At 38.6% G+C, this 27,806-nt stretch overlaps 2 protein-coding genes across 3 annotated transcripts in view; both read left to right on the top strand.

Moving 5' to 3' along the window:
- Positions 1-4: 4 nt before the first annotated feature.
- LOC134670148 (CUE domain-containing protein 1) lies at positions 5-10,052 on the top strand. The gene is made up of 3 exons (XM_063527839.1): positions 5-628; positions 7,211-7,500; positions 7,880-10,052. The coding sequence occupies exons 1-3, from the start codon at positions 354-356 to the stop codon at positions 8,044-8,046; spliced, it is 732 nt and encodes a 243-aa protein (XP_063383909.1). The 5' UTR covers positions 5-353; the 3' UTR covers positions 8,047-10,052.
- A 4,960-nt stretch (positions 10,053-15,012) lies between these two features.
- The window catches only part of LOC134670152 (uncharacterized), a 26,223-nt gene continuing 13,429 nt past the window's right edge, over positions 15,013-27,806 (top strand). For both annotated transcript variants that reach the window (XR_010099024.1, XM_063527840.1), the window contains exon 1: positions 15,013-15,235. The gene's annotated coding sequence lies outside the window, so the exon portion shown is untranslated. The remainder of the gene's footprint in view (positions 15,236-27,806) is intronic.

Here is a 27,806-nt window from a genome sequence, read left to right as displayed (position 1 = left end):
TCGCCCGTGCGTCGTCCAGAGTGCATCGCGGCTCGGCCAGGCGGGGACGCGGCGCTGCGTGCCGTCTCTATTTATATATTGACGCGCCCCGCGCCCCTCGCGCACGCGCAATGCGCACCTGAAAACGTCGAAAGTGAAAATTGCACATAATGGTACCACACGGTGCACTGCGCCGCTCACAGGACTAGACATAACTCCACACGTGAAACGCGCGAAGAACCCGGCACCGGCGGCTTCTAGCGGGCCGCTAGGATGGCCGTTGAGCGCACGCCGACACCCGGCACTGCGGCAGTTCTGCGTCACACATCAGCTGTACCGGCGCGCTCGTGACGTCTCGTGTTCGAGCCGGCGCGATGGCGTCCACGATGCAGCTGGAGTTCACCCAGGCGATGACGGATTTTAAGACGATGTTCCCGGACATGGACGACGACGTGATCGAGGCGGTGCTGCGCGCGAACCAGGGCGCCGTGGACGCCACCATCGATCAGCTGCTGGCGATGAGTACCGACAACCAGAACGAGAGGTTGCGGCTGGAGATGGAGAGGGTGGAGGGTGCGAGCCCGCGCAGGCCGCGCCGCTCCTCGCGCCCGCAGCGCAACGGCGAAGACAACGACACCACGGCACTCGTGTAAGTTACAACAACAAACCCTCTCCATAAGTACAATCACTCACACTCGCAGTCAATAAGCGCCCACCTTCAACCACACACACCTCACCTTCTGCCCAGTTGAGCGTTTACATAAGAAACATTATAATATTGGGGATAGGTAAAAGTTCACTGGTAAAATCAAAATATATAATCTTTTTCATTTTAGCTAGCATTTTTCTGTTCATTACCTACATAGGGGTGCGTGGTCAAACCCGATAAGTCGAGTAAAAGGGTTTTTGAAATTAGAACTATATGTGACATGCGTAGAATTTTTATTTGAATGATAAAATATTTGGATTTATCGGGTTTGACCTCCAAACCCTCGAATGGCTATAATTAAAATTACAGTAGGTAGATAACTTAACTTACTCCTTTGTAATAAGGCAAAAAGTGTAAACATACCTATCTTTGACGTCGACTGTACCTGCCGCAATATACCAAAACACATCCAAAACATTAGATTGACTAGAGACCATAGAAGCCATATTGGACAGTTAAAATATACAGTTACATAAGACGGACCTAAGGCATTATCTACCAGTTCCAGTCAACATTTTTTTATAATGCATCAATACCTATACCTATCCTATCAATTAGTATTTACGTACCTATTTTTTTACGTATTAGACACAGATCTATTAGTATTTTACGAAGAGACCATAAATCGTTGCAATAACAGCCAAAGATTGAGAAATACTCTACTTAGTAGTAGTGCAACAGGTTAGCATGACAAGCGGAATCTTTCATTCAAAGAGTTCGAAGTTCATATTCATCTTTACGTTAGACGGTTAGACTATACACGTATCCGGGACTTACTCGATAGGTAGGTCGGTTAGCGCATAAGCAATTAGCGATTAGCTAAGTTTCTATATTGAGCTCTCTATGCTAAAATAATTAAGAAGATATACGCGCTGCAACTTTTATGTTATGTATTTAAGTAGGTACATATTACCAGAGATGTGACTTATTTGAAATACTTGTATTTAAAATGCAAATACAAAATGCAAAATACCTATTTTGTATTTAAATACCTTTTGAAGAAAACTATTTTGTATTTTATTTGAAATAGTTTTTGGGACCTATTTTCTATTTTCAAAATACAAAATACTTTATAGTAGGTAGGTAATGTAGGTAGGAGCTACAATCTCTTCTGATGTTACAATCCTGGCAACTCTCTCATTCTTTTAACATGGAACTGTTGAATCTGTTTAGTAACGTCGCACATGACCACAAGCGTAGCGAGGGGTTAAAAAAGTGGAATCTTGAGTGTTGCGAGGGTTTCAAGGCACAAGAGGAGAAACTTTTCTGCCCTGGTGAAACACAAACGAGACGTTTTCATCACACTAACAAGAGGCATTATACTAGCTGTAAAACATTACAAATTAATGCTTTAAAAGTTGGCCGTTAAAAACCATCATCCATACCTATATCCTACCGGTTAATATGAGCAAACAACTAGAAATTTGCACTTTAGATAGAGGATTGATTTCAAAGAATAAAGAGTCTTTTCAACTCGGAAATTCCGAGTAATACTTTTTAATTCAGACTAGGTATTCACTACTCAGAGTACCTTTTATCGCAAAGTATTTTGTATTTTAAAAAAGTATTTTGAAAATACCTATTTCGTATTTTGTATTTAAATACAAATTCAAAAACTATTTTGTATTTTGCATTTGAAATAGTATTATCAAGGAAGTATTTGTATTTTGTATTTAAATACTTTTTATAAAGTATTTTTCACATCTCTGCATATTACAAAATAGATTTATGTGTATTAGATTAGAGGTCTCATTGTCTTTTATTAACCGACTTCCATTTCATTGAAGGAGGAGGTTCTGTATTCGGTTGTGGCTATGTTTTTTTTTTTCTATGTACGTTCACCGATTACTCCGACATCCGTAGTCCGATTTGAGTAATTCTTTTTTTGTTTGAAAGGAGCTAGGAGGGTTCTGTTCTGATGATGGGATCCATGAGGAATTGAGGGAACTCCTCAATTTTTAAAGGCACATGCATGGTGATTTGGGCGTTTTCTTAAGCAACTCGAGCATTTTCTCCCGAAAACCACCATTTTGATGAAGTAGACCTGATGATGATGATTGTTTTGATGATAATGATGACGATTTTTTAAATGCAGTATGTTCAGCGATTACTCCTGGCACCTGTGATCCGATTTGAGTAATTCTTTTTTGTTTGGAAGGAGTTGCCTCCAAGGTGTTTCCGTATTATTTTTGGTTCTGGTATGATGATGGAATCCATGAGGAATTGAGGGAACTCCTCAGTTTTTAAAGGCACGTTTAAAGTGATTTCGGTGTTTTCTAAAGTAACTCGAGCATTTGCTTCCGAATACCGCCAATTTGATGTAGTGCAAGTGTAATCTTACCACGAGTTTGACATTGACGTATTCGCTAAGTTAGCGACGCTAACGTCTTCGTAACTTACTTTTTATGCAATTGCTCGCACTAATATGCCAGTACGAGCGAGATGCAAAGAAAGTAAGCTCTTGGTAAGTTGGTAAGGCTACTGATCGTGGGTTAGGGTTAGGAGTTAAGGGGTCGGGGATTAAGGGGTCGGGTAATGGTGCTTGAAGGGCTTCTGGTTCAGGGCCGAGGGGTACTTGGATCAGGGGTTGATGCGCTGTGAGGTAGAGTGATCGGGGGGGTTGAGGGATTGGGTCAGTGGCGGGGCGGAGGATGGATTTAGTGTAGTGACAGGAATTATAATTTCCCAGACGGACTCGAGAAAATTCCTGATTACATATTTATTAAAGTAGGTACACGAATTTAGTGTTAATCATGATGTTGTTTTTCATTCATGCGTCGCGCTCTTAACAATGCGTTATTAAAACTAAAAATGGAAAAATAAAAACTTTTTACAAAAAAAAGAAAACCGACTTCAAAAAGGATGAAATAAAATATTATCCTTTTTAAGTCTATGCGTTACCAACTGATATGTTTGAAGTCGGTGCCAAGCCAAGTAGTAACAATACCCGTCAAAAATAATCAGCTTTATGACTATAAATCCCATTAGAACTGTACTAATAACTATTATAAATATGTAATTCTGTCTGCCTGTTTGTCGCCTTTTCATGGCTAAACAACTGAACCGCTTTAGGTGAAATTTGGCAAGAAAGTAAATTCCTTGAATTGTTTTATATTTTGAAATGTAGTCCTCTGAAAGGGACGGGAAATAACTTCAGTCCCAATCCCACGCTTGCGTGCCGACAAACACGGTAAGGACTGTGCCAAGAAGGTTTGATCGTATGTTGTGAGGTGTGTTCTTAGGTACAGTCGACGTCAAAGATATGTTTACACTTTTGCACCTTACTTTTTTGTAATAAGACGAAAAGTGTAAACATATTTTTAACGTCGACTGTACCTACAGAAAGTACGTTCATTGTCGTCGTGTATAGCAATCCAACGTACATCCTTATCGAATCGCACCAAAATAATGGCATGCTTCAAAAGTTGGCTTGGCACCGACTTCAAACATATCAGTTGGTAACGCATAGACTTAAAAAGGATAATATTTTATTTCATCCTTTTTGAAGTCGGTTTTCTTTTTTTTGTAAAAAGTTTTTTCTCATAATGATTTCATTAGTTTTAAATGAACCATCTATAATCTTTTCAGCTTTGCCCTAAGGTTGACTGGTACAGAATGCCTCATGGCATTAAGTCCGCCTTTTGTACATTAAGATTTCCATTTGGGTTGGCACATTATTGCTTATTGGCATCCGTTTGTGCAATAAAGTTTAAAATAGAGTTATGGTTGTTTGATCAATTCATGACAATACCATGATCACTAACCTTAAACTAAAAACCGGGCAAGTGCGAGTCGGACTCGCGCACGAAGGGTTCCGTACCATAATGCAAAAAAAAAAAACAAAAAGAAAGCAAAAAAAAACGGTCACCCATCCAAGTACTGACCACTCCCGACGTTGCTTAACTTTGGTCAAAAATCACGTTTGTTGTATGGGAGCCCCATTTAAATCTTGATTTTATTCTGTTTTTAGTATGTATTTGTTGTTATAGCGGCAACAGAAATACATCATCTGTGAAAATTTCAACTGTCTAGCTGTCACGGTTTGTGAGATACAGCCTGGTGACAGACAGACGGACGGACAGCGAAGTCTTAGTATTAGTAATAGGGTCCCGTTTTACCCTTTGGGTACGGAACCCTAAAAATTAAGTAATCTAACTCGAAAGTTGAACCATTCACAATACCCATCTCAAAGTTTGAATAGCCAATCCTCCGCTATTACAGTCACCTACAATAATATGTTACTCTTCGAAGTGTGTGACACGTTCTTATGGCTCTACTCTACAAATAGGATCGTGTCAAATATTTTTGCGATCTTCGATGTGTAACATATTATTGCAGGTGACTGTACATCGAAGCCTATTAGATTAGCTGCTCCAATTCATATGACAGGTATTCGGCTAATTTCCTCTGAATGAACGCAATATTATAAATGCGAAATTTGTGCCTGTCTGTCTGTCTGTTAACTACCTCTTCACGTTTAAACCGCTGAACTGATTTAGTTGAGGTATAGGGATAGTTAGGGTTAGTTAGTTAGTTAGCGGGGGTAAGCGGTGGATATGACGCCCGACTTTCAATCCGGAGGTCGCGGGTTCAAATCCTGGCACGTACCAATGGGGATAGCCCAAACCCTCTCGTGCTTAAGAGGAGGCCTGTGCCCAGCAGTGAGACGTACTTATATAGGCTAAATTATTATTATTAATTATTATAGGGATAGTTTGATTCCCGGGGTTGGATATAGAATAGTTTTTATATAATTATTATCCCTTATGAGGGTGAAAATCAGGGTGGTGGTCAGATAATTGATGCATCCCCTTGATAATTGATGTAAGCATATGTTCAAATTAAATTATTGATTTTACACTTTATCTAGATGCTATAGTTTTCTTTCAGATAAGAAAGTTTGTATGGGGAATTAATGAAAAGCAGATTGGATTAAATAGCAAATAACTAATTCCGCGCAGACGGAAGTTAGTCGCGGGCTAAAGGTAAATCCAAAAATATAAAGCCGACCACGGACTAACAGTCCGCCGGACGATATCGGCCGGTCAGTTGTTCGGAACTGTCAAATTTTTGTTCTAACTGACAGGCCGATATCGTCCGGCGGCCTGTTAGTCAGTAGTCGGCTTAAGACTCTATAATATTATAGTCTTATATTTTTGGATGTGAAAACTACGAGTACCTAGTTAAACAACTAATCTAACTTTCAATTAAGATATTGTTCTCGATATTTCTACCGACAGTTACCCTACCTTGCGAAACTTACTTGACTTACTCGACGTTAAATAACTTAAATACCAAAATAGTAAATTAGAATTGCAATTTATAGAGCACCTAAATCAAGTACCTAATCGCCAATCGCACTAAACTGATCGCCAAACAAAACACTAAATCATTAACTAGTTACCGACTCACAGAAAGTTATCGCCCAACATCAAGACAATGTTTCAGATATCTAACAATCAGTTGTAGGATATATACGAGTACAGAAACAAGAAACAAAACCGCGCTATGCGAATTGTTGGCAAGCCGAACTGGGTAGTCATAAGGACTCTGAGTCAGTCCGACATGATGTAGTACACACCCACAGTGGATTGTGTACTAGGGAGTTGTAATTAAACAATCATATCTAGAATTGCGTTCCTTATCGTTTCATTACCATATTTATTCGACGTGCGGACTGCCTGCGCTTACTGGTAGACTTGACCTCTCTACTCTCTCTCCTTATATAAATAACGGCTATTAATAGGTAGATTTATTGTACATAGATTGTCCTATTACCAATATTGGACTCGAATTTGGTAGGTACAAAACATGACCTTACAATGCGATACTTAAGGCCTGTGCACACCGGCTCCGTGTGCGTGACGAGCACGTGCGCGGCCTTGTAGTATACAGATCCTTATGAGAGACGGCTCATCGCTTGGGTGACGTGTGCGGCTCCAACATTTTAATCATAATCATTTATTCATTGCATCCGTGCATGTCACGCACACGCAAGGCGGTGTGCACAGGCCTTTATTGGCCTTCTCATTTGGGGACTTGAGCTGCATAAGTGTACTACCGGCCTCGAAGAAAAACTACGCACATAAGCGTTGAAGACAGATCTGAGGGACTAACCAAGATGACAATCGTTTCCGCTACGACAACGATACGCTTTGTGTTTCTGTCACTCTTCCATTTTAGTGCGATAGAGAGACAGATAGCGTTTCGTTGTCGTTCTCAAGGAATACTTAAGGTAGGTATTAAGTTTGACGAAGCCATAGTATAGGTACCTACATATAGTCCGATGAACTCTACACGACCATTAATCCATTTTAGTTACTTACTGCTGTGGCGCAACGACCCGAAGTGGATCTTGGCCTCTGACACCACCATGCTACTCTGTCCAAAGCCGTTTCTGTCCAGTCTTTCTGCACTTCGTCTCATAAATCCATCTGGGTATTATAAAAAAAAATTAACGTGTCACACATCGCAGCTTAAGAAATCTCTACAATTTGGCTTTATCTCCAAATTCAATTTCAGAGACATCGACGACGACTCAGTACCTCTAGCCGTACGAAGGAAATGGGTACCGCGAATGCTTGGTCCTTTACCGCCCATGTTTCTACGCATACCACCTGGCACTGACGCGCGGATAGACCTGAGTTTGGACATGGACGACGATCGCATAGCCACGTTTCTGCAGAATGAGGAGTTCATGGCTGAACTCAGGTGGAACCAGGAGTTCATGGCGGCGTTGGATAGTGAGCAGGGGAAGACGAAGGGCGATGACGAAGCGGATTTTAAGGAGCGGCTTAAGAATATGGGGAAACGTGAGTGTGCTTTTAGGGCTTTTTTACTTATGAAAAAAATATTGGCAGTATTGGCACCTCTACCAAATTATGTTGCTGGTTGTCACAAGTCAAAATGTTGCAGATTGTCAATTATTGAGAGTTTTACTCGTGCGAGTTTACTTACCACACATATATGTGCCTATACTTACAAAAGCTTCCCATTACTCATAATATCATGCACAGCGAAGTGCAAAAAACTCTATACTTTTATAGCTCTACAAATAAGACTCTATTAGGTATATAAATATTTTGCCACGCTTCATTCTGAAATGGTAGCTAGTTATTGTGTAGCTACCTATATTTACCTTTATAAATTATACCTAGCACCTATCTTTTATGGAAATCCCAATTTTCACAGTATCGCGCAAGAAGTTCGCACAACTGTCGCGCATGTTCTCACGCAGCTCGAGCGCGTCGCGGCGCTCAGGCGGTGCGCGCGCGCCTCCGCGCGGTCCGCCCGACAGCCTGCTGCTGCAGGAGGAACACAGCGACGATGAAGACCATCACCGGCCACACAAGGTTTAAGCACAGTGCGACAACTAATGGGTACAGTTTTAGGGCCTTTTTACTCGTAGTCTTGCCTATCCGGTCAGCTTTGATAGCATGGAAGCGGTAGCAAATGATAAATTGAGAAAACGCGCTTCACATATTCTATTTCCTCACTACTTTGTGAAATGAATAATTAAGAAGTATAGTAATCGTTCGCTACGAGTAGCTAGATGCACGCAGCACCAGTTCGACCTTTAGGAATGTGACTAAAACGGCCTTAAACATTATGGGTGCTCATGAATCTGGTATAAATGAGTGTCCATAGCGATGTCTGTTCGAGGCTGTTTAGGAACGGCTGGACTTGAAAGGCGTATTACTTTTATTCTACTATACCTACCTATACAATTTACTTTAAATACTACTAACTAATATAGTTACTAAACGTCAGTAAGTAACAGTTACGTTACGAATCATAATATATGCGTAGACGTTACTGTCACAGATGAAAAGCGTAATGTAGATCTAAACTGCTGCTACTTAATTGCATAGCAGAATTCACGCATTGTAGATACATATATTGTTTTTTATAACATACTTAATCCATCAGGAATTGTAACGCTCATCAAGCTTAGTCGAGCAGATACGTAGCGCTACGTATTGCTAGAGGTAAAGACAAGACTGTACTCTGTTTAATAGAGGTGGATACGATTGTTATATGTAAACGGTAAATGAAACTAAAGACGATACGGGGAATGGCTGCAAAGCACTCTCCAAAGAAAGGCTGATAAGGAAAATTTTGTATAAAATTTATTCACATTATAGTTAGATACTCAATGTAAATAACTGTTGTAGACTCGATAAGTAGATTGCTCTATCTTTTACGTCTTCAAATTTAGATGCCGTTAGCGGATTCTTGTTAGGATCAATTTCTAGTTGCCTATCTTGGTGATCACTCGGTTAGCCTAAGGCACAGAACATACGGAGGGTTATGGTGCTCACCGCACTTCGCAGCGTTGAATGCAACTGTAAATAAACTGCAAACTTTTTGTACCCACGTGTAAAATTCCACGAGATGGTGGAATTTTGATCATAAATTAAGAAAATGTGAATTAGACCGACTGACATCTGATGTGCAATCCCTTTGCTTTTGATTGGCTTAAGACACCATCGGCACGCAACATGCAGAGCTCTCAGATATGTAGGTTTTACAGGTTTTATTTTCGTCACAAAACATGCGTGCTAGCTCACAGCAAGCACGGCACCAAGCCGCTCCGTGTATTCTGCGCCTAACTACAAATTGCAACGTCGAAATATGCATCGACTATTATTCCTGCTTGTGCCCGTTCGGGTCGCCGCAAGAGTATAGGGTTTCGTTCATAATCCACTAATGACTTATTCCAGAATATTAGTTATTTCTTAGCAACGTAGAAAATAACGAGCCCGTAAATTAATATGTGGATCCTGATCTTGATTTGAATCGAAATCACTTTAGTACGGTAGTATTTTGAACTATTGTTTTTATAAAGTACCTAGTTGTGTATTTCTAGTCTCCGTTCCAAAGTTACCTATATTTACGTTTTTAGATTTTAAGTTGTGTGACTAAGGATACTACTGTCAGTAGTAAGTAGAATAGAAACTGTCCTTCCACGGCAATCAAATTTACGACATTTGATCACCGGTAAAAGCGACACAGAAAGCCGCATTAACTACATTGTATAGTTACTAAAATTTTATAAGAAGCTTCTTCATAGCCTGTCCCGCGTTTGGGAACTCTGCTATAAACGTATGAGGGATGAGCAGCCATGCGTGGCTCTTTCGCTTGCTAAATACTTGTTTTAGCGAACCAGCACATTGGGTACCCAAGACGAGATCTGTAACAATAAGGACGATGTGTAGGGTACGGTGACTACAATTATACTGGTTACACTGAGGCGATTACTCGGTAAGTCATAAGAACAGCAGCCGAGGCCTTTGGCCCTGGCCGACACTGAGCTAGGGAAGATAAAATGTTACGCAGTTTAAATAAAAAGTTATTTCTATAATTAATTGTTATTATTTATTTGACCCACGCCTTCCACGCCCATTCAATTAACATCTCGAATAGTTGCCAAGTTGTTTAGAATAACTTTAACTAAACGGAACTTTATAAGTTAGCGTACACCTACTTATTTGTGTACTTTGTTGACATTTTTCACATTAACGAACAAAAAAAAATACTTTACACTTTTATAATTATGTGTAGCATAAATCCATATTACTCTTCGAAAAACAACTCTTTGCAATCTGGAGGTCGCGGGCTCAAACCCCCCGGCTCGTACCAATGAGTTTTTCGGAACTTATGTACGAAATATCATTTGATAAGTATTTACCAGTCGCTTTTCGGTGAAGGAAAACATCGTGAGGAAACCGGACTAGTCCCAATAAGGCCTAGTTTACCCTCTGGGTTGGAAAGTCAGATGGCAGTCGCTTTCGTAAAAACTAGTGCCTACGTCAAATCATGGGATTAGTTGTCAAGCGGACCCCAGGCTCTCCTTCGCCGTGGCGAAATGCCGGGATAACGCGAGGAAGAAGACTCTTCGCAAAACAATAGCAGGTAATCAAAACAAATTAAACTATTAAGCTAAGTTTAGGAATGAATGAGTGAATGAAAATATCTATACTTGTCATTAAGCCGTAAAATGATGTCTCTGACTGTGTACCGTTACAGGTGTCACTCATACAATTAAAGTTTCGTTCATTCCATTCGTGCCAGCTTTCGTGAATCAACGTACTGTACTCTCCTTGTCACAATCCTCCTAGGTCTCCCTACCTCGACGTTTTAAGTGGTCGCAAAGCTCTTGGTCTCGAGGAGAGTCTACGTTAGAATACGTCCAAAACATAAATTTAAGTAGCCACATTTAAATATTGTTAATAACTTAATAAGCGTATATACTTCTGTGGGGCGATCCATCGCCTTTCGTTCATTTAAAGACTAATAAAACCAGAATACCTTACCTACCTAGCAATTGTCCAACCTACATCGAAATGGCGTATCTTGCATTGTTTATAAACAGAAAATTAATTTTCCAATATAAAGCGATTACACAGTTGAGTGAATGAGGTTACACATGAGAGTAATAGCGAACGAAGAGAGCTCGTCAATGGGCGCGACGGTGCGGAACGGGAAAGTCGAGCGCGTTGTGAGCGATATGAAGATATGAAGCACTATATCAAGTACAAGACAACATGATTAACACCTCGCTGTGTATTATATGCAATGGTAACGCACTTGTTCCGATGAATTTTAGATGTGATTCATAATCGTATGAGAGTGGAGATATAACGGAGCTCGTAGATTTAGTCGGTGTTGTTATTGTTACCCATTTGTTACCCGACTTATCTGTATAAGTAATAATCGTAGTGTAGTGCCTTTATGATTCTATATCGTAGGGGTTCACGTACCTAGGTAAACTCCCGATCCAGAAAATTCAAAGCGCTCGATGGTTGAGGCCCAAAATCTTGGATTCAAAAATATATTCGTCGTCGATAATCCTGCCCAATAACACTATTATACCAAGCTTACGTTCGCGAATTGGTGCCTACTGTTTGAATTTCGGTTAAGTACCTACTAGTTTGACCGCAAAGGCACTATATAATATATAATAGACAACATGCAATGCTTGACGGAGATATCAACAACACTAACACGAAGGTTTATATTTTACGAAATTGGTAGAGTAGAGGCCTAATTGTCTGCTCGTGAAATACACTAATAGGATCAGGTAGGGATTAATTAAACCTGTAGTAGTGTAGTGGGTAGGTAGTACCTACCTAAGTACCTAAACGCACTTGTTTTCTGCATTTTAGTATCCTGTAGGTTGGATAATTTCCTTCCATTTACGATCTTAATTCCAGTTAAAATCAGAATCAACTGTGAAATTAACATAAGGAAGGGATTAACTTGTAGTTCGGAATTAAAGGTGCACAAAGTAACAAGTATACTGGATAGTTGCTACATCGATAAAATTAGATTGAAGATAGTTACGACTGGTCCCTGAAGTTAAATGTTACAATTGCCGGATTACAACTCGTTTAATTGTTGATTAGGTTAGCCAGTGCATCTACGACTAACACTAGACATTTTTTTATTTATAATTATGTACCTTAGGTAAGTTACGTTACAATTTTATTTACATGTATTTCTGAATCTTTCGTTTTCTTGGAAAAAATACATAGGTGTAAGTTGCACAAAAGCGTTCCAGGCATTGAATTTAGTTGATGGTATCTATGGAATGTAATAAGAATAATTAAACAGGTCCCTAATTCCCATCGCAAAGTCACACGGCTCGTGGTTACATCACCATGTCATGGCAGATATTTCAATTAGCAGAAGACTAACAATAGGTACCAATTATCGTAATCAGCTCTAATTAGTAACGAAAGTGTTATATGACTATGACACTGTTCTCATTATTATAGCAAATCACATAACTATTATAATATGATTAGCAAAAAACGGAATAGGTGCTTATGGGGTTCTTTTCTTTGCATGGTTTACCTCAGTTTGTTACAGGCGTTTTATTTTGGCATTTTTGTTTAAAAACCGGCCATCGGGGAGTCGGACTCTGCTACAAAAATAATGTATTCCAATTTAAAATGGGGCTATAGTAATACGCATAATAAAAAAAAATCGGTCCAACAATCTTCCAAAATCACCTTTGTATGAAAAACCCTCTCACCCCAAATACGAGGCACTACGGGGTGAGGTGGGTTTTCCTCTTTATCGTCAAAGTTGTGAAATGGAACTACCCAAAATAAAATACAAACGTCCGAACCACTTATTATATACACCATTCAGTTTTCACATGTAAAAATTAAATTTTATCGAGGATTGAAAGTCAAATTTCACCCATTCACATTTCACGGTACCATTACGCAAAAAACCGCAAAAAAATCACGTTTGTTGTATGGGAGCCCCACTTAAATATCTATTTTATTCTGTTTTTAGTATTTGTTGTTGTAGCGGCAGCACCAGAAATACATCATCTGAGAAAATATCAACTGCCTGGCTATCACGGTACAGCGGTGACAGACAGACGCACAGCGGAGTCTTAGGAATAGGGTCCCGATTTTACCCTTTCTGTACGGAACCCTAAAAACGAAAACTACGCTGACAGAACATAGCATATTGGTGATTGGCAATTTACGTTCACAAAGGAGTCGAGAACATGGCTTGTAATTTGCTAACAGCTTAACGCTTTGTAGGCGCGATTTATTCCCCTGTCCACTAGACAACGATAGGGCATTTAGTACCCTTCCCAGGGCGGTGTTTTATGGGCCTCAGCCTCAGCAGACAACAGCGCCTATACTCGGAGATGTTATTCCATTCGTTAACTTTGAGCAAGCGAGGCAAACACTAATGAACCAGCATAGATAAGTTTGCTCCCAATACGCATATTTGTTACGGATTGCGGATTTCGTGGTCACATATACACTGGCTAGCCTGATTGTTCGACTCGGTAAGTAATGGAATACATATGACTAGGACGAAATGGAGCCATCCATCTAGAGGCGTCAGCGTTTTATCACGTCACGGAGCCTTGCCTCCTCGCCGCTTTGTATGTGAACTTGTTTTTCAGGATAAGCATGTCAGTCCGTATGTCAGCCAACTGCGAGGTAATATATATAACAACTCTGATATAACTAAAACAAACTTCTACATTCACAGTTCATGTAACCCCAATATTTATAACAATTACCCAGTTTACAAGTTCCTATTTTGGCAATTTTTATACAACAGCCTCTTAAAATTTCTCCAAAATATGAGACGTAAACATAACATAAAGATATCTATCTAAAGTGTTTTATGGAGAAATTTTCGAAAAGTCCTCTATATGGTCACCGCGCCACGATAAAAATGAATATCTAATGAGTTTCTGTTTAACATTATCATGCGTTCGTTCCAGTAGGTACAGCTAGCGTATAAAACACATGAGCTAAAGTAAACTTTAACGGCGTTGAATCAGGAACGTTAGTTGTTTAAACATTGGCGGTGAAGGCTGGGTCGGGTGGGGGACTTCCTATGCATTCATCCATTTGCATACGCCGCCGCGCCGCACGAAAGATGCGATCACGTATCAGTTTCATATAACAAGAACCGGTCAAGAGCGCGAACACTATTGTTAAGATCCGTATCGTGCAGTAGGTATTTGACGCACTTTCGCAAAATTCGCATAAAAAAAATCCATTGTTTACATGTGTAAAACATGGAATAGGTAAGTATATTTCGATTAGTTGGAATTTTGCCGCAGTCGATAGGTAAGGGAGGACCCTAACCTACGTAAGTTTTAAAAAGCCAGTTTTAATACAACTACGGTCTATGACTAGTTTTACCAGACTCGTCGTCGACGTACGACATTTTAATTAAGTAAGTAAGTATCAATTACAAATCTGACGCATCATCTCTATACATATATGTACTCGTACCTAAACATTCGGGTGAGACTGGTTTATCCGGCTCGAAGGACCGATTCGGTCTAATAAATGGAAACAGATAAATAACTAATTTTTAATGCAAATAATAGTATCATAAATGCGTAAATAATAGATATATTTTGATTAGTATACTCATAAGTCAAAAAATCCTAAATATTATAACCATATAAAATTAGAATTCTAGGTTGATATAAAAACTGAGCAAAAAATGTCGGCAATGCAAATGATACTTACAACTGTTTCTTTAGGTCCATTAAATAAATGAGTTAAAAATTAACATTATAACTGCATTTTACATTACTCTAAAATCAGACGCAAAGCAACACTTATTTGTTTCAGGACTTTCAAATGTAGCGGTTTAAAAAATCTAGGCTACATAGGTGTTTCCTTCTTTCAAAGCCTAATATCGTAGGTCTTGTGAATTGAACCTCAATAATGATGCAACTCTATAAAGCTAATCTGTAACAAATCTAGCCAGAAGAGTGGGTGCGTGGTACGGCGACGACGACGACGCCGCCGTCGCAGGCGCAGCTTGCAGTGCGCGCCGGCATAGCGCACGTGCGCAAGCGTCACACATCACGGACACCCAGAAATTCGCTTAGTTAGTCCCCAGACTCTGTGCCACTCGCACGCATGGAGCTCTAGCATTTCCCGCGCACGGTAGTGATAACTGACAACCGGTGATGCCCGCATATCGGATCTAGTGCTTATCAAACTCCTTCTACTACCACGAGTGCCAACCTTTATATATGTAAGTTTTTTTTTCTTTATCAGAGTCCGCGCATCCCTTCTCCGGGCTAAATAAGTTAAACGATCGGCACTGAACCTGTTGTTCACCTTGGACGATGAACTTTTTTGCCTGGAGGACCTTTTTACAAATTTAGCTATCTACACGTAAGTATATAGCGCAGTTAAGCTCGAATTCGCGTGTCGAAAGGCGCGACAAATCAGGTCTAGCAAGTTTTAATTGAATTATCAAAACAAATCGCTCCGGATCACATAAACTTACAAATCTCAATTTGGCGAGGTTCCTAATGAGTAAGTAACCACGATCTCTAATTAAATTATACAACTCCCGCTTCTCTTTAGATAAGTATAGTTGGCGATTTAGCCATTAATGCTCAACCATTTATGGATGCAATGGGCATTATCCAGGACCGGTAGCCAGCTTGTCCTAGCACGGAGCTAGTGGCTGAACAACTTTACTTTCATTTACATAATGCGTCCGTATTTTATATTGCTCGTTTAGTGTCTTCAGGGAATAAGTAGACTCGCGTCACATTTCATAAAAGCACATTAAATCCTCATCAATGATCTGTACGCTAACATTCAAACAAACAGTAAAATTTCTAATAGAAAATTAGGTACCTATTTCACACCTGTCAAAAAAATGTTATGTACATTACAGGAGTTACAGACACATCACAGGACTAGCGCAGTATTAACTCGTGATTTATTTATTTATTTATTTATTATTAATATCACAAGAACGGTTACAGTAATACTTATACCAATTACACTTGCTACTACTTATACAAGTTATACAATTATATCAATAGAATTTAAAAAAAAAACTTAACCACATTATAACATCATTAAAAATTAAGTATACAATTATAACAATAAAATCTCACATTACAAGTTTTCCATTCATCATCTATTCATTCACTCTCACAATAAGCGAGGCACCTGGACATTAGTTTAGGCCACTTATCTATGAAAATATCCACTGGCTGTCGCCATATCACTTATCTGTGATATGGCGACCACCAAAGAATATAATACTCACTAGGAGAAGAACGATAACTCCATACAAAAAAATGTCCCCAAACGTTTATACGTTTATACTAGTGGCGCCGTCTTTGTGTACCAATGGAACTAAAGTTGACAACCGGTTTAGCCTGGCGGGTATTGGTAGGTAGTAATTCTGTTGATAAACATATTTGTTATCTTCATATCACGAAATATATGAAAGATGCAAATATTACCCCTTGTTTGTGGTATTATCAAGTGATTTAAATAAAAGGCATATTTATGTTTATAACATTGTATAATTTTATTTATTAAAAATATGTTTTACATATACAAATATACACTGAAAATTAAATCCTGACAACTTAATAAAAAAATTGACATTAATAAAGCGCATTCACAAAGTTTCCAGTGTAATACAAATAACATTAGGCATGCCTACCTTATACACTTTACACACAGATACACTACACTTTACACACGTTACGGTATTTTACACAAATTTCCAACTTGTATTCATACATTTCTTCACGGTTAATTAATACGCTTTCCAGGTGCATTATGACTCGGTTCCTTCTGAACCCACTAAAACTGTGAATTTCACTCTAGCTGCTTCAACAGCCCTTGCTCCGCATGTAGCACATTTTCTATGTGCATTGCTGTAATCCATGTAGGTACAGACTTACAGTCTTAAGTGGTAGTACCGCTACGTTGTATTTATTATTTAAAAATTTAATAAATAAAATTTTCGTTATGAAATTTAACCACAGCAGTTGGACAGAGTCATTGACAAATATATTTTTATTATGGTGGGTAGACGTACCTACCCTCCATATATTTTATGGACATTGATAAAGACAGTTGGAAGCAAATATTCAATTTTAAAACTGAATCGCGTATAACTAAGTTTTAAGCGTTTTAAGTCCCGTTTTATGATTAATAATGTATAAAATTCGTGATAATTTAAATCCGAGTTGGGAGCAATGTTGCTGTAGAAAAATGTTTTTATTTTTATTACTCGCAACTTTTTCTCGGAGGCCAACGCACACATAGAAGCTTCAGGCGCACACATGCGCAATTGTTTGGGGACATAACTTTCTTAGGAAGTGAACAGGCCTTGGCGACCACATAGTCAAACAACTATAACTAAGTATTTTCTAAGTGCAGTGTAACGATTGTTATGCAATACAGAGTTGAATGAATCAATTTCATAAAAAAAAAACATTTTATCTACATGTAAAAATATGTAGGTACTTAATTATTTTATTCTCAGAATCGCCGAAGATATGTTACATTCTTCGTGTGGAATGTAAATACGTGATGTTAAACAAAAACACATATTATCATCAATTCATCAGTAGGTAAGTATTAGTATTTCCGACAAATATCTGCTGAGTATAACCGAGTATAACGAAACGCGCAATACACCTACAGACCTATACCTTCAGAAAATCAATTAAAACATACTGAAGGGGTTCGTCTCTGACTTAGCTATAAGATACTAAACCAGCAATTTTCAGATTCAGATACATATTCCTAGCATGCATCTCATCTGAAGACCTGTAGGTAAATGAGTTCTGAGTTTGAAGCAAACCCCAGGGCTATAACCGCGAAAATCGAAGTTCGCAAATTGCGGGGATTTTTCTCTGTCACTCTAATTACGCCTTCATTGGAGTAAAAGAGAAAGATCCCCGCAATTTGCGAATATCGGTTTTCGCGGTAGCCGCTCAGAGCCGTTGGTCCTTCACCAGACCAGATATAAAAAATACACGATCCAAGACTCATCATCATCATCACCTGTTTAAAGTCCAAAAAATGAGAAACGAATATAAGCAACTAACGTACATAAATTTTAACTACGACTGTACCTAAATTTTAACATTGATATTACGTAAGTGCTTACAAGTGTCTGTAGGTAATCATAATCAATCCCATGGTATAATAATATACTCCGCCTGGTACTCTCTTCCCGTTTTTTCTTGGTCACCTGACTGACACAAGGCTACGTCATCATGCGACAGCGCTATATGATAATATGCGATAGCGCTATATATAGCGGCCATGTTATTGTGACGTAGGCTTGTGTCACTCAGGGAAGAGAAGACCATGTTTTATTAGACTATGATCAATCCCACATTTCTTCGTCATTCACCTGTTCGATTGAGGTCATGATTAATTAGTTAATAACCTCGTTTTTTTATTTTCGCAAAATAGCCTTATACATATACAGGGTTTCGTATTCAGTATAGGTTAATCGAAGGCCTCATTCCTCCTCTAACACGTATAGTACATCGCTACCGCTAGGTAGTTTTTAGGGTGTGTATTGCAACGCACCTTATTATATTACCATTGGAATATATTGCGATATATTTGACACCAGTGGTCATGATGCTGACCGTACCTCCTACGCGGAGCTCTGGCAAAACTAATAAAGCATTAAAGTATAATAGCTACTCATTGCGAAATGCAGGGGTCCTAAATCTATCTTATGACAGGTTATTTTTGCTTTGATCGTGTGGGCATATTTCAAAACTATATTAGCCTGGAGCCCACATCTCTACGGTAAATCACAGGGTTTACGACTTCTGAGTCCCGTCGGATTGAAGTCTGGATGTTAATAAAAGGAATGAAATGGTTAACTTAACTCTACTTAAATATTTGAATAGGCATAACACATTTTGTACCTTACTTGTTCACTTGAATGTTACCGCGAATAGTGCAATAAATGTAGGTCGTTAGTTGATTCGCCGGTCATATTTCTAACATAATACATATAATCGTAAAACCGGGCAAGTGCGAGTCGGACTCGCGCACGAAGGGTTCCGTACCATAATGCAAAAAAAAAACAAAAAAAAAGCAAAAATAAAAACGGTCACCCATCCAAGTACTGACCCCTCCCGACGTTGCTTAACTTTGGTCAAAAATCACGTTTGTTGTATGGGAGCCCCATTTAAATCTTTATTTTATTCTGTTTTTAGTATTTGTTGTTATAGCGGCAACAGAAATACATCATCTGTGAAAATTTCAACTGTCTAGCTATTACGGTTCGTGAGATACAGCCTGGTGACAGACGGACGGACGGACGGACGGACGGACGGACGGACGGACAGCGAAGTCTTAGTAATAGGGTCCCGTTTTACCCTTTGGGTACGGAACCCTAAAAATTGGCATTATTAATTTATTAACAAAAGAAACATTAATTAACCGAATAGCTACATAGTTCGTGTTTTTTAGCATTAGAAAGAAGTTGCAAGAAGGTAAGCGATCTTGACAATGACATGTCTTTTAATTGAAAAACGCTTTTTAAAAATCAAAAACTATTACTTATGAAAGCAGAAGAATATAAATGATCGTATTAGATTCATAATTGTTACATATTTGCCGTAACTTATTTTTAAAATGTGTTTTTCGATTAAAAGACACATCAAGATTGTTTACCTAAGATTGTTTGTTTGTTTTTGTTTAAATAATTTCTAATGCTAAAAAAAACGAACTATAGTAGATAGAAGAATATCCACAAGACTGGATATGCGTACTAGTTTATTAGTATTAGTGGCATTAGGAATAACTCAGTCCTACGGACCTCGGGATCTCGACCACTTTTTTGTTAGTTGGCAAATTAGCTAGCAAGCTTGTTTAAATTTTACTGTACAAAAAACGCTAAGTACATTTAAGGAAACTCTGAATGGCATTTTTTTAAGACTAAAAAGTATATATATAATAGCGATGTTGTAACACGGACATTAACATTATATTTAACTCCACCAAACAATTAAAATTGAAAACTATGACATATCTCACATATCATTATCAATGACATTTCCAGCATGGATCGTCCGAGATACTATGTACTTGTATACTTTGCGTTTACCTAGCAAATGTATGAACTCCATACTAAACACTAATCAATAGGCAAAATTAGCGCATCATTCGACATTATTTAGCTCTTACTACAAGAATTTCTTCTTCTTTTAATAACAAATAATACGTCTTTATTCAAAAGTAGTTGCACATGCATTAGCAATCAAAAGGGAAAGCTACAATTTTCTAAGAAAAAAGTTGCAATACTTATAAGTAGAGGGCGGAGTAACGGTGGCAAATTTCACACAAAAGGTATGGAGTCGTTTTTATAATTATTATTTTAGGCTTGAATAATAAAATTATTCATTTACCTAATGTACTTAGTATGGTACCTACTCGTAAATTGGAAGTAAGTACTTAACACTATGCACTAAAATTCCGATAGAAGAAAGTTTTCTGGTAATAGATATAGTTAGGAGTATTTTAAGCCTCCAAGGAAGTGAAACCGTGCGAAATAAACTCGAATTGGTTCTAGATAGAAACCCAGATGCTGACGAATTAAGGAATATGATTACAATGGAAAATTATAAACAACTCCTTAAACATGCAACCATGACATCGGTAGATGTAGAGCTATCGTTTTCCACTCATAAATGGATCTTCAATAAATTAAGAAACCGATTCACTCTGAAAAACCAGGAACATGTGGCCATAGTCCAGTCATTTTATAACATGGATACGCACTTAAGTGTAGATTGTGAGGAGGACCTCGAACACATAATTCCAGTCCTCAATTGTAATTGAATGGTCTTGAAAATAATATATCGTTTGGCAGGTATAACTTCTTAGTCTAGTATTTAGTACCTAATGATAATGTTTTGATAAGAAAACATATTATTATGTATTATAGATATTAACAACATATTACATTATATTTGTATGCTCGTAAGATCTATAAGTTCCTAAAAATTATTATGCAAAATTAATCATTTATTCGTTATTTATTTAATCATAAGAATACTTAGGCGCCTCCATACATTTAGTGTGAAATTTGCCACCGGTACTCCGCCCTCTACTTATAAGTATTCGTTAAATTGCCGTTCGTAAATCGTATTACGTGAGCTCTGGCAATTTTGCGAAGTTTAACGTGTAATAGGCTGTTATGAATACTCGTAATACAATTCTCTCTTGAAATTTAATTGATGGAATGTTGGTATAAGCAGGTTCTTGCCTGTAGACATGAAAGAAGTAGGTAGTCTGGTAGAGCTCCCAGCTATCTACATTCAAATTACGAATTAACATAAATTAAATACTAACCTTTACCTATTCTTTTGGATATAGATAATTGATTGACACTATAACCTGTTTCCACATTTTGAACCACTCGCGACTCGGGGGTTCAATCTTGGAATCTACGAGAGGTAAACAATAACTTTCCCCACCCAAAAAAAATGTTAAAACTTTTCAGGCCAAAAATGTGGAATATTGACAAGTGGAAAAATAACAACTAGTTAATTGCTATTCACACTAACTAACTGCATAACTTCACGTAACAAGGAACTTGACTGCTCTATAAATTACTAATAGGTATTTCAAGCCAATGCCAAATTGCTGGTAACTAATAGCGAATCAAGATGTGCGTATTCGACTACGTTTTTGACAAATCAAATCATGATCACAATATTTGCAATGTGCAGCTTTACAGACCACTATAATAAATGGAGCTACAAGACAACTCGCGGTCACCAAGCATAGGTGCAAGGTGCTCCCGTACTAATCCAGAAAGTTTTATGATATGACTCTGAAAATAGGGATGTAACGATACCGATACCGATATATCGGCCGATATAATCGGCAAGCCAATATATCTTAAAAATAGAGGTTTGTGGGTAAAAAAGTAGCACAAACGCAGGAAGTTTCCAAAAAGTTTGAAAAGTACTGGGAAAAGGAAAATTTCACAGGAAATAAAGTAAACTTTTATTTTGGAAATGTAAGATAAAATTTCGATCTCCGTACTACTAGTGTACTCCGGGCAAAAATGTGAGAATATAATTACCGAAAATTTTCATGTGTGATTTTCGCAATTTAGTATGATATAGTGTAGGATTCAACACAGTGGTGCTTCTCGCGGCGTAGCCTTTTACAAGTGAAATGGCACCTGTGTCTGATACCTCACGCCCATCAGAAATTTAGAAACAATTGTATACAGACGTTGTTCACAAAAATTTTAATGTTCGCCTACTTTCACAGAAGTGGCCAAATAGGCAGTATAATGTCACGAGTAGTTATTAAAACAAGTCGAATATCGTGGCTTAATTTTTTTTTTTTACTTTCCATATATGTATGGCAAAAGTGCCATGTGTATGATGTGTAGCAAATGCTAAACGATTGTTTTTACGCAAGCAGCCAGATAACTACCTGCCAAATAATCGCTCTGTACATATACAAAATGTGAACAATACGTATATACATAAGTAAAGTATATATGTAATCTCATTCTGTAATTATGACTGCTCTAATGTTACATCATATATATCGGTCATCTAGCAGATTTTAGCTGGAGTACTTGTAAGCGTGTTGGTAATAAATAAAATAAATAAATAAATATTCCAGGACAATTTTTTTACACAAATTGTCAGAGCCCCACGGTAAGCTCAAGAAAGCTTGTGTAATGTCTTTAAACATTTAATTGTTAGTGAGTTTAACGTTGTCTACTTAAACAATTAGGTACAATACAATGTTAGGTATTAAGGTAACATACAAAACCGGTCAAGAGCACGTTGGGCCAAACTCAGTGTAGGGTTCCATAAGGAACGGGGGCTATTAATAGTAATATCATTACTGATATTACTATTACTAATAGTAGTAAATATCATTAGTAGAAGAGCCGGCCGCAAATTTTCTAACCGACTTGATACCACGATGAAATACACAATGGGAAACCATAAAAGTGATGCTAAGTCCGAATTCGATAGTCTGCCACGGCGGAACTTGCCGAAAGTACGAAAAAGAAGGCCACTTCCGGTGCGAAAAAAGGGGGCTGATTTAACCCATCTGATACCGAAATAATAGTTATGGCAGCAGTTAGAAATTTACATGTAGACACATAAAAGCGAAGTCTGCCAGTAGTTTTTTAGCCGGAAGTGCTTGGCAGACGCTCTCAAAGGTGGTCAACGGGACCCCTAATTTAACCCATCTGATACCACCATGAAACCAATTCCAGTCGATAGGTATGAACCCTCATGTCAGGAATATATAAGTCTGCCAAGGCTATTCCTGCCGAAACACCTTGGCAGACGAGATTATGTAAGCAAGGTCGGCATCGGTTACCCTACACTAACCCATCTGATACCACCATGAAACTAATTCCAGTCAGTGGGTACGAACCCCCATTTTAGGAATATATAAGTCTGCCAAGGTTTTTCCTGCCGAAACACCTTGACAGACGAGATTATAAGCAAGATGACCATCGGTTACCGTACACTAACCCATCTGATACCGCCATGAAACCAATTCCAGTCGGTAGGTATGAACCCTCATTTCAGGAATATATAAGTCTGCCAAGGCTTTTCCTGCCGTAACACCATGGCAGACGAGATTATGTAAGCAAGGTCTGCATCGGTTACCCTACACTAACCCATCTGATACCACCATGAAACCAATTCCAGTCGGTAGGTATGAACCCCCATTTTAGAAATATATAAGTCTGCCAAGGTTTTTCCTGCCGAAACACCTTGGCAGACGAGATTATAAGCAAGATGACCATCGATAACCGTACACTAACCCATCTGATACCACCATGAAACCAATTCTAGTCGGTAGGTATGAACCCTCATTTCAGGAATTTATAAGTCTGCCAAGGCCTTTCCTGCCGAAACACCTTGACAGACGAGATTATGTAAGCAGCATCCGCATCCGAGGGATCCGTATTTTGGAATTATACAGATTACGGACATTATTAATAGCTGTAGGCTTATTTATTACTTTATGCTTATACATATTTGTATATTATTATGTTATTAATAAAATATATTTATAATTTATTAAACCTAAACTTAATACATTGGGAATTCATTACCTGCTTACGGCAGTAGTAGGGATTAGTGGGTGAGTTCTGGCTCACTGAGCCAGGCCAACAGTCCCTCCCCTTTTTTCCCATGTTGAGGCCCTGCAACCTTGCCTTGAACCCAAACTTATGTCATTGTAGCTCGAATCTAACCTAATAATTTTTTCAATTATCTACTTTTGCAAAGTTAAATGTTGTAATCTCTATTTCGCGAAATGGAATTTTAATGTGACTTTAATGTATGTGCAGTCTACTTAGTAATTGGGTTTAAAGATATAAAAACACACATTTTATTTCATATCCATAGTAACATCATTACTTATTCTGTGTACAGTGGAGAAAACGAATGAAATCATGCAATTTGATTTTGCTATTTTTAAATAAAGAGTAACCAAACAGTATTTTCCACAGTTGTTGGTAATGATACCATCTCTTACAATTTCTCTTCATGAACATTTTATGATACCTAACCTTCCAGTTTTCGCCCGAATTAATCAAAAAATTCACCAACACCATTTACACCAACCAAATAGAAAACGGGTCCGTGTCCGAATTCGCGATCTCGAGTCCGGGTCCGCGTCCGGGTCCAGGTTCAGGTAGAAGTCGAATTCAAAATCTTGCTTGTTTTGCCAGTGGGGTAACTTGCTTAACAATCAATTAGAAAAAGACAAGTCGTCGAGGAGTTCCGTTCTGATCACCATCAGCAATACCACTTCATCAAATGCCACTGTTCTTAATGTAAATCCTTGTTTGCCTGATGAAAATACAAAAGTCACTATACAATGCCATTCAGATTTGTAGTGTTCCCTCGATTCCTTATGGATCCCATCATTAGAACTTGAGCTTGACGAAAATGTGACTTAAAAACCTAACGTGCTTAACAAACATAACGAAGAGGACAAATCCCCAAACATGAGCTATGCGTCGTTGAAGAGTTCCATTCTGATCATCATCAGCAGTTTCACTTCATCAAATGTCACAATTTTGAATGTAAATGCTTGGTTTGTTTATAAAAACACCAGTATCACTATATGTTAGGGTGGTTCAAAAAACATTTTTTTTTCCTAAGGGGGTGCCCCTTAGGTGTATTTTGTCAACATAATAAGTGTAACAAAATAAGGGGGTGCCGCTTCTTCTAGCTAGAGTTTGAATTTTTCCTATACAAACGTGAACCACCCTACTACTATATGTATACCTACAAGATTTGAAGAGTGCCCTCGATTCCTCCTTAATCTCACCATCAGAACTGGGTTTTGACAAAGACGGAACCAATCTGTATGTACTTACAAGTTACAACTCAACTAAAAAAAGAATTTTCAAAATCGATCCCGAAATGACGGAGATATCAAACATTTAAAAAAACCGAATTAATACCTCCTTTTTAGGGTTTCGTAGTCAAATGGCAAAAAACGGAACTCTTATAGATTCGTCATGTCTGTCTGTCTGTATGTGTGTCTGTCCGTCCGTATGTCACAGCCACTTTTTTCCGAAACTATAAGAACTGCTTAAACTTGGTAAGTAGATGTATTCTGTGAACCGCATTAAGATTTTAACACAAAAATAGAAAAAAAATACAATAAATTTTGGGGGTCCCCTATACTTAGAACTGAAACTTAAAATTTCTTTTTCATTAAACCCATACGTGTGGGGTATCTAAGGATAGGTCTTCAAAAATGATATTGAGGTTTCTAATATAATTGTTTTCTAAACTGAATAGTTTGCGCGAGAGACACTTCCAAAGTGGTAAATTGTGTGCACCCCCCCCCCCTTTAATTTCTAAAATAATAGAATGACAAAACTAAAAAATATATATGATGTACATTATCATGCAAACTTCCATTGAAAATTGGTTTGAACGAGATCTAAACTAGCCTCTAGACTGCTTGAGTCTCTTCAGCAATGCAATATTGACTATCGGTACATCGAAGTGTTGAAGTGTTTGTATAGTTACGCCACCATGTCGGTCCGAGTCAGGAGCAGAGTGCGAAGGTGATTCTATTGCAAAGAGGTGTAAGGCAGGGAGACGTTATCTCTCCGAAACTGTATACTGCCGTAATGGAAGACGCCTTCAAGCACCTGGAATGGCAAGGACTTGGCATCAACATCAACGGCGAATACATTACTCACCTTTGGTTGGCCGACGATATCGTAGTCATGGCAAAGTCGATGGAGGAACTCAGCATGATGGTCGATGACCTCAACCGAGTTTCACAACGGGTGGGCTTGAAAATGAACATGGACAAGACGAAACTTATGTCAAATGCCAATGTTGTGCCCATCCCAGTCTCTGTTGGGAACTCGGTACTCGAAGTTGTTGACTCGTACATCTACCTAGGACAAGTAGTCCAATTAGGTAGGTCCAACTTCGAGAAGGAGGTTAACCGCCGAATCCAACTCGGTTGGGCAGCGTTCGGGAAACTACGTAATGTCTTTTTGTCCGACATACCTCAGTGCCTCAAGACGAAAGTCTTTAATCAATGTGTGTTATCAGTGATGACTTACGGCTCCGAAACGTAGTTTTTCACTATCGGCCTCATCTCAAAATTCAAAGTCGCTCAGCGAGCTATGGAGAGGGCTATGCTCGGAGTTTCTCTGCGTGATCGAATCAGAAATGAGGAGCTCCGTAGACGAACTAAACTTACCGACATAGCCCACCGGATTAGCAAGCTGAAGTGGCAATGGGCAGGCCACATTGCGCGCAGAGAAGATGGCCGATGGGGTCGAAAAGTGCTCGAGTGGAGACCACGGACTAGCAAGACGCTGGATGCGGGTCGCTTCCAACCGGTACGAATGGAGGTCCAAGGGGGAGGCCTATGTTCAGCAGCGGACGTCTTATGGCTGAGATGATGATGATGAACATTGTCCGTCGCCCATGACGTCAGCGTGTTACGCGTTACGCTGTCTCGAGTTTATCATTTTTTCCCCACCTTAAAAAGTGCTCAGCGCCGCTAAACAAGTTTGATTTTCGGCGGAAGTTTGCATGATAATGTACATCATATATATTTTTTAGTTTTGTCATTCTCTTATTTTAGAAGTTGAAGGGGGGGGGGGGGTGCACACAATTTACCACTTTGGAAGTGTCTCTCGCGCAAACTATTCAGTTTAGAAAAAAATTATATTACAAACCTCAATATCATTTTTGTTTTGAAGACCTATCCATAGATACCCCACACGTATAGGTTTAATGAAAAAGAAATTTTAAGTTTCAGTTCTAAGTATGGGGGACCCCCAAAATTTATTGTTTTTTTTTTCTATTTTTGTGTTAAAATCTTAATGCGTTTCACTGAATACATCTACTTACCAAGTTTCAACAGTTCTTATAGTTTCGGAAAAAAGTGGCTGTGACATACGGACGGACAGACGCACAGACAGACATGACGAATCTATAAGAGTTCCGTTTTTTGCCATTTGGCTACGGAACCCTAAAAAGGAGGTATAAATTCGGTTTTTTTAATGTTTGATATCTCCGTCATTTCGGGATCGATTTTGAAAATTCTTTTTTTAGTTGAGTTGTAACTTGTAAGTACATATATACATACAGATTGGTTCCGTCTTAGTCAAAACCCAGTTCTGATGGTGAGATTTATGAGGAATCGAGGGCACTCTTCAAATCTTGTAGGTGAATGAAATGATGATGATGATCCTTCCGGCCGATTTCGACCATGGCGACCACTTCGACTCCTAGTTAGCTCGGCGCTCGTGC

Source organism: Cydia fagiglandana, chromosome 13, assembly GCF_963556715.1.
Source record: "Cydia fagiglandana chromosome 13, ilCydFagi1.1, whole genome shotgun sequence".
Classification (NCBI taxonomy): Eukaryota; Metazoa; Arthropoda; class Insecta; order Lepidoptera; family Tortricidae; genus Cydia; species Cydia fagiglandana.
Note: the sequence above shows the minus strand (reverse complement) of the source record. Positions and strands in the feature narration are given on the sequence as shown.

Excerpts from the sequence above, each read along its gene's own strand:
- LOC134670148 (XM_063527839.1), top strand. The coding sequence starts at position 354 with ATGGCGTCCACGATGCAGCTGGAGTTCACCCAGGCGATGACGGATTTT. Across the intron at positions 629-7,210 it reads AACGACACCACGGCACTCGT|AGACATCGACGACGACTCAG; the intron begins GTAAGTTACAAC and ends ATTCAATTTCAG. Across the intron at positions 7,501-7,879 it reads GCTTAAGAATATGGGGAAAC|TATCGCGCAAGAAGTTCGCA; the intron begins GTGAGTGTGCTT and ends CAATTTTCACAG.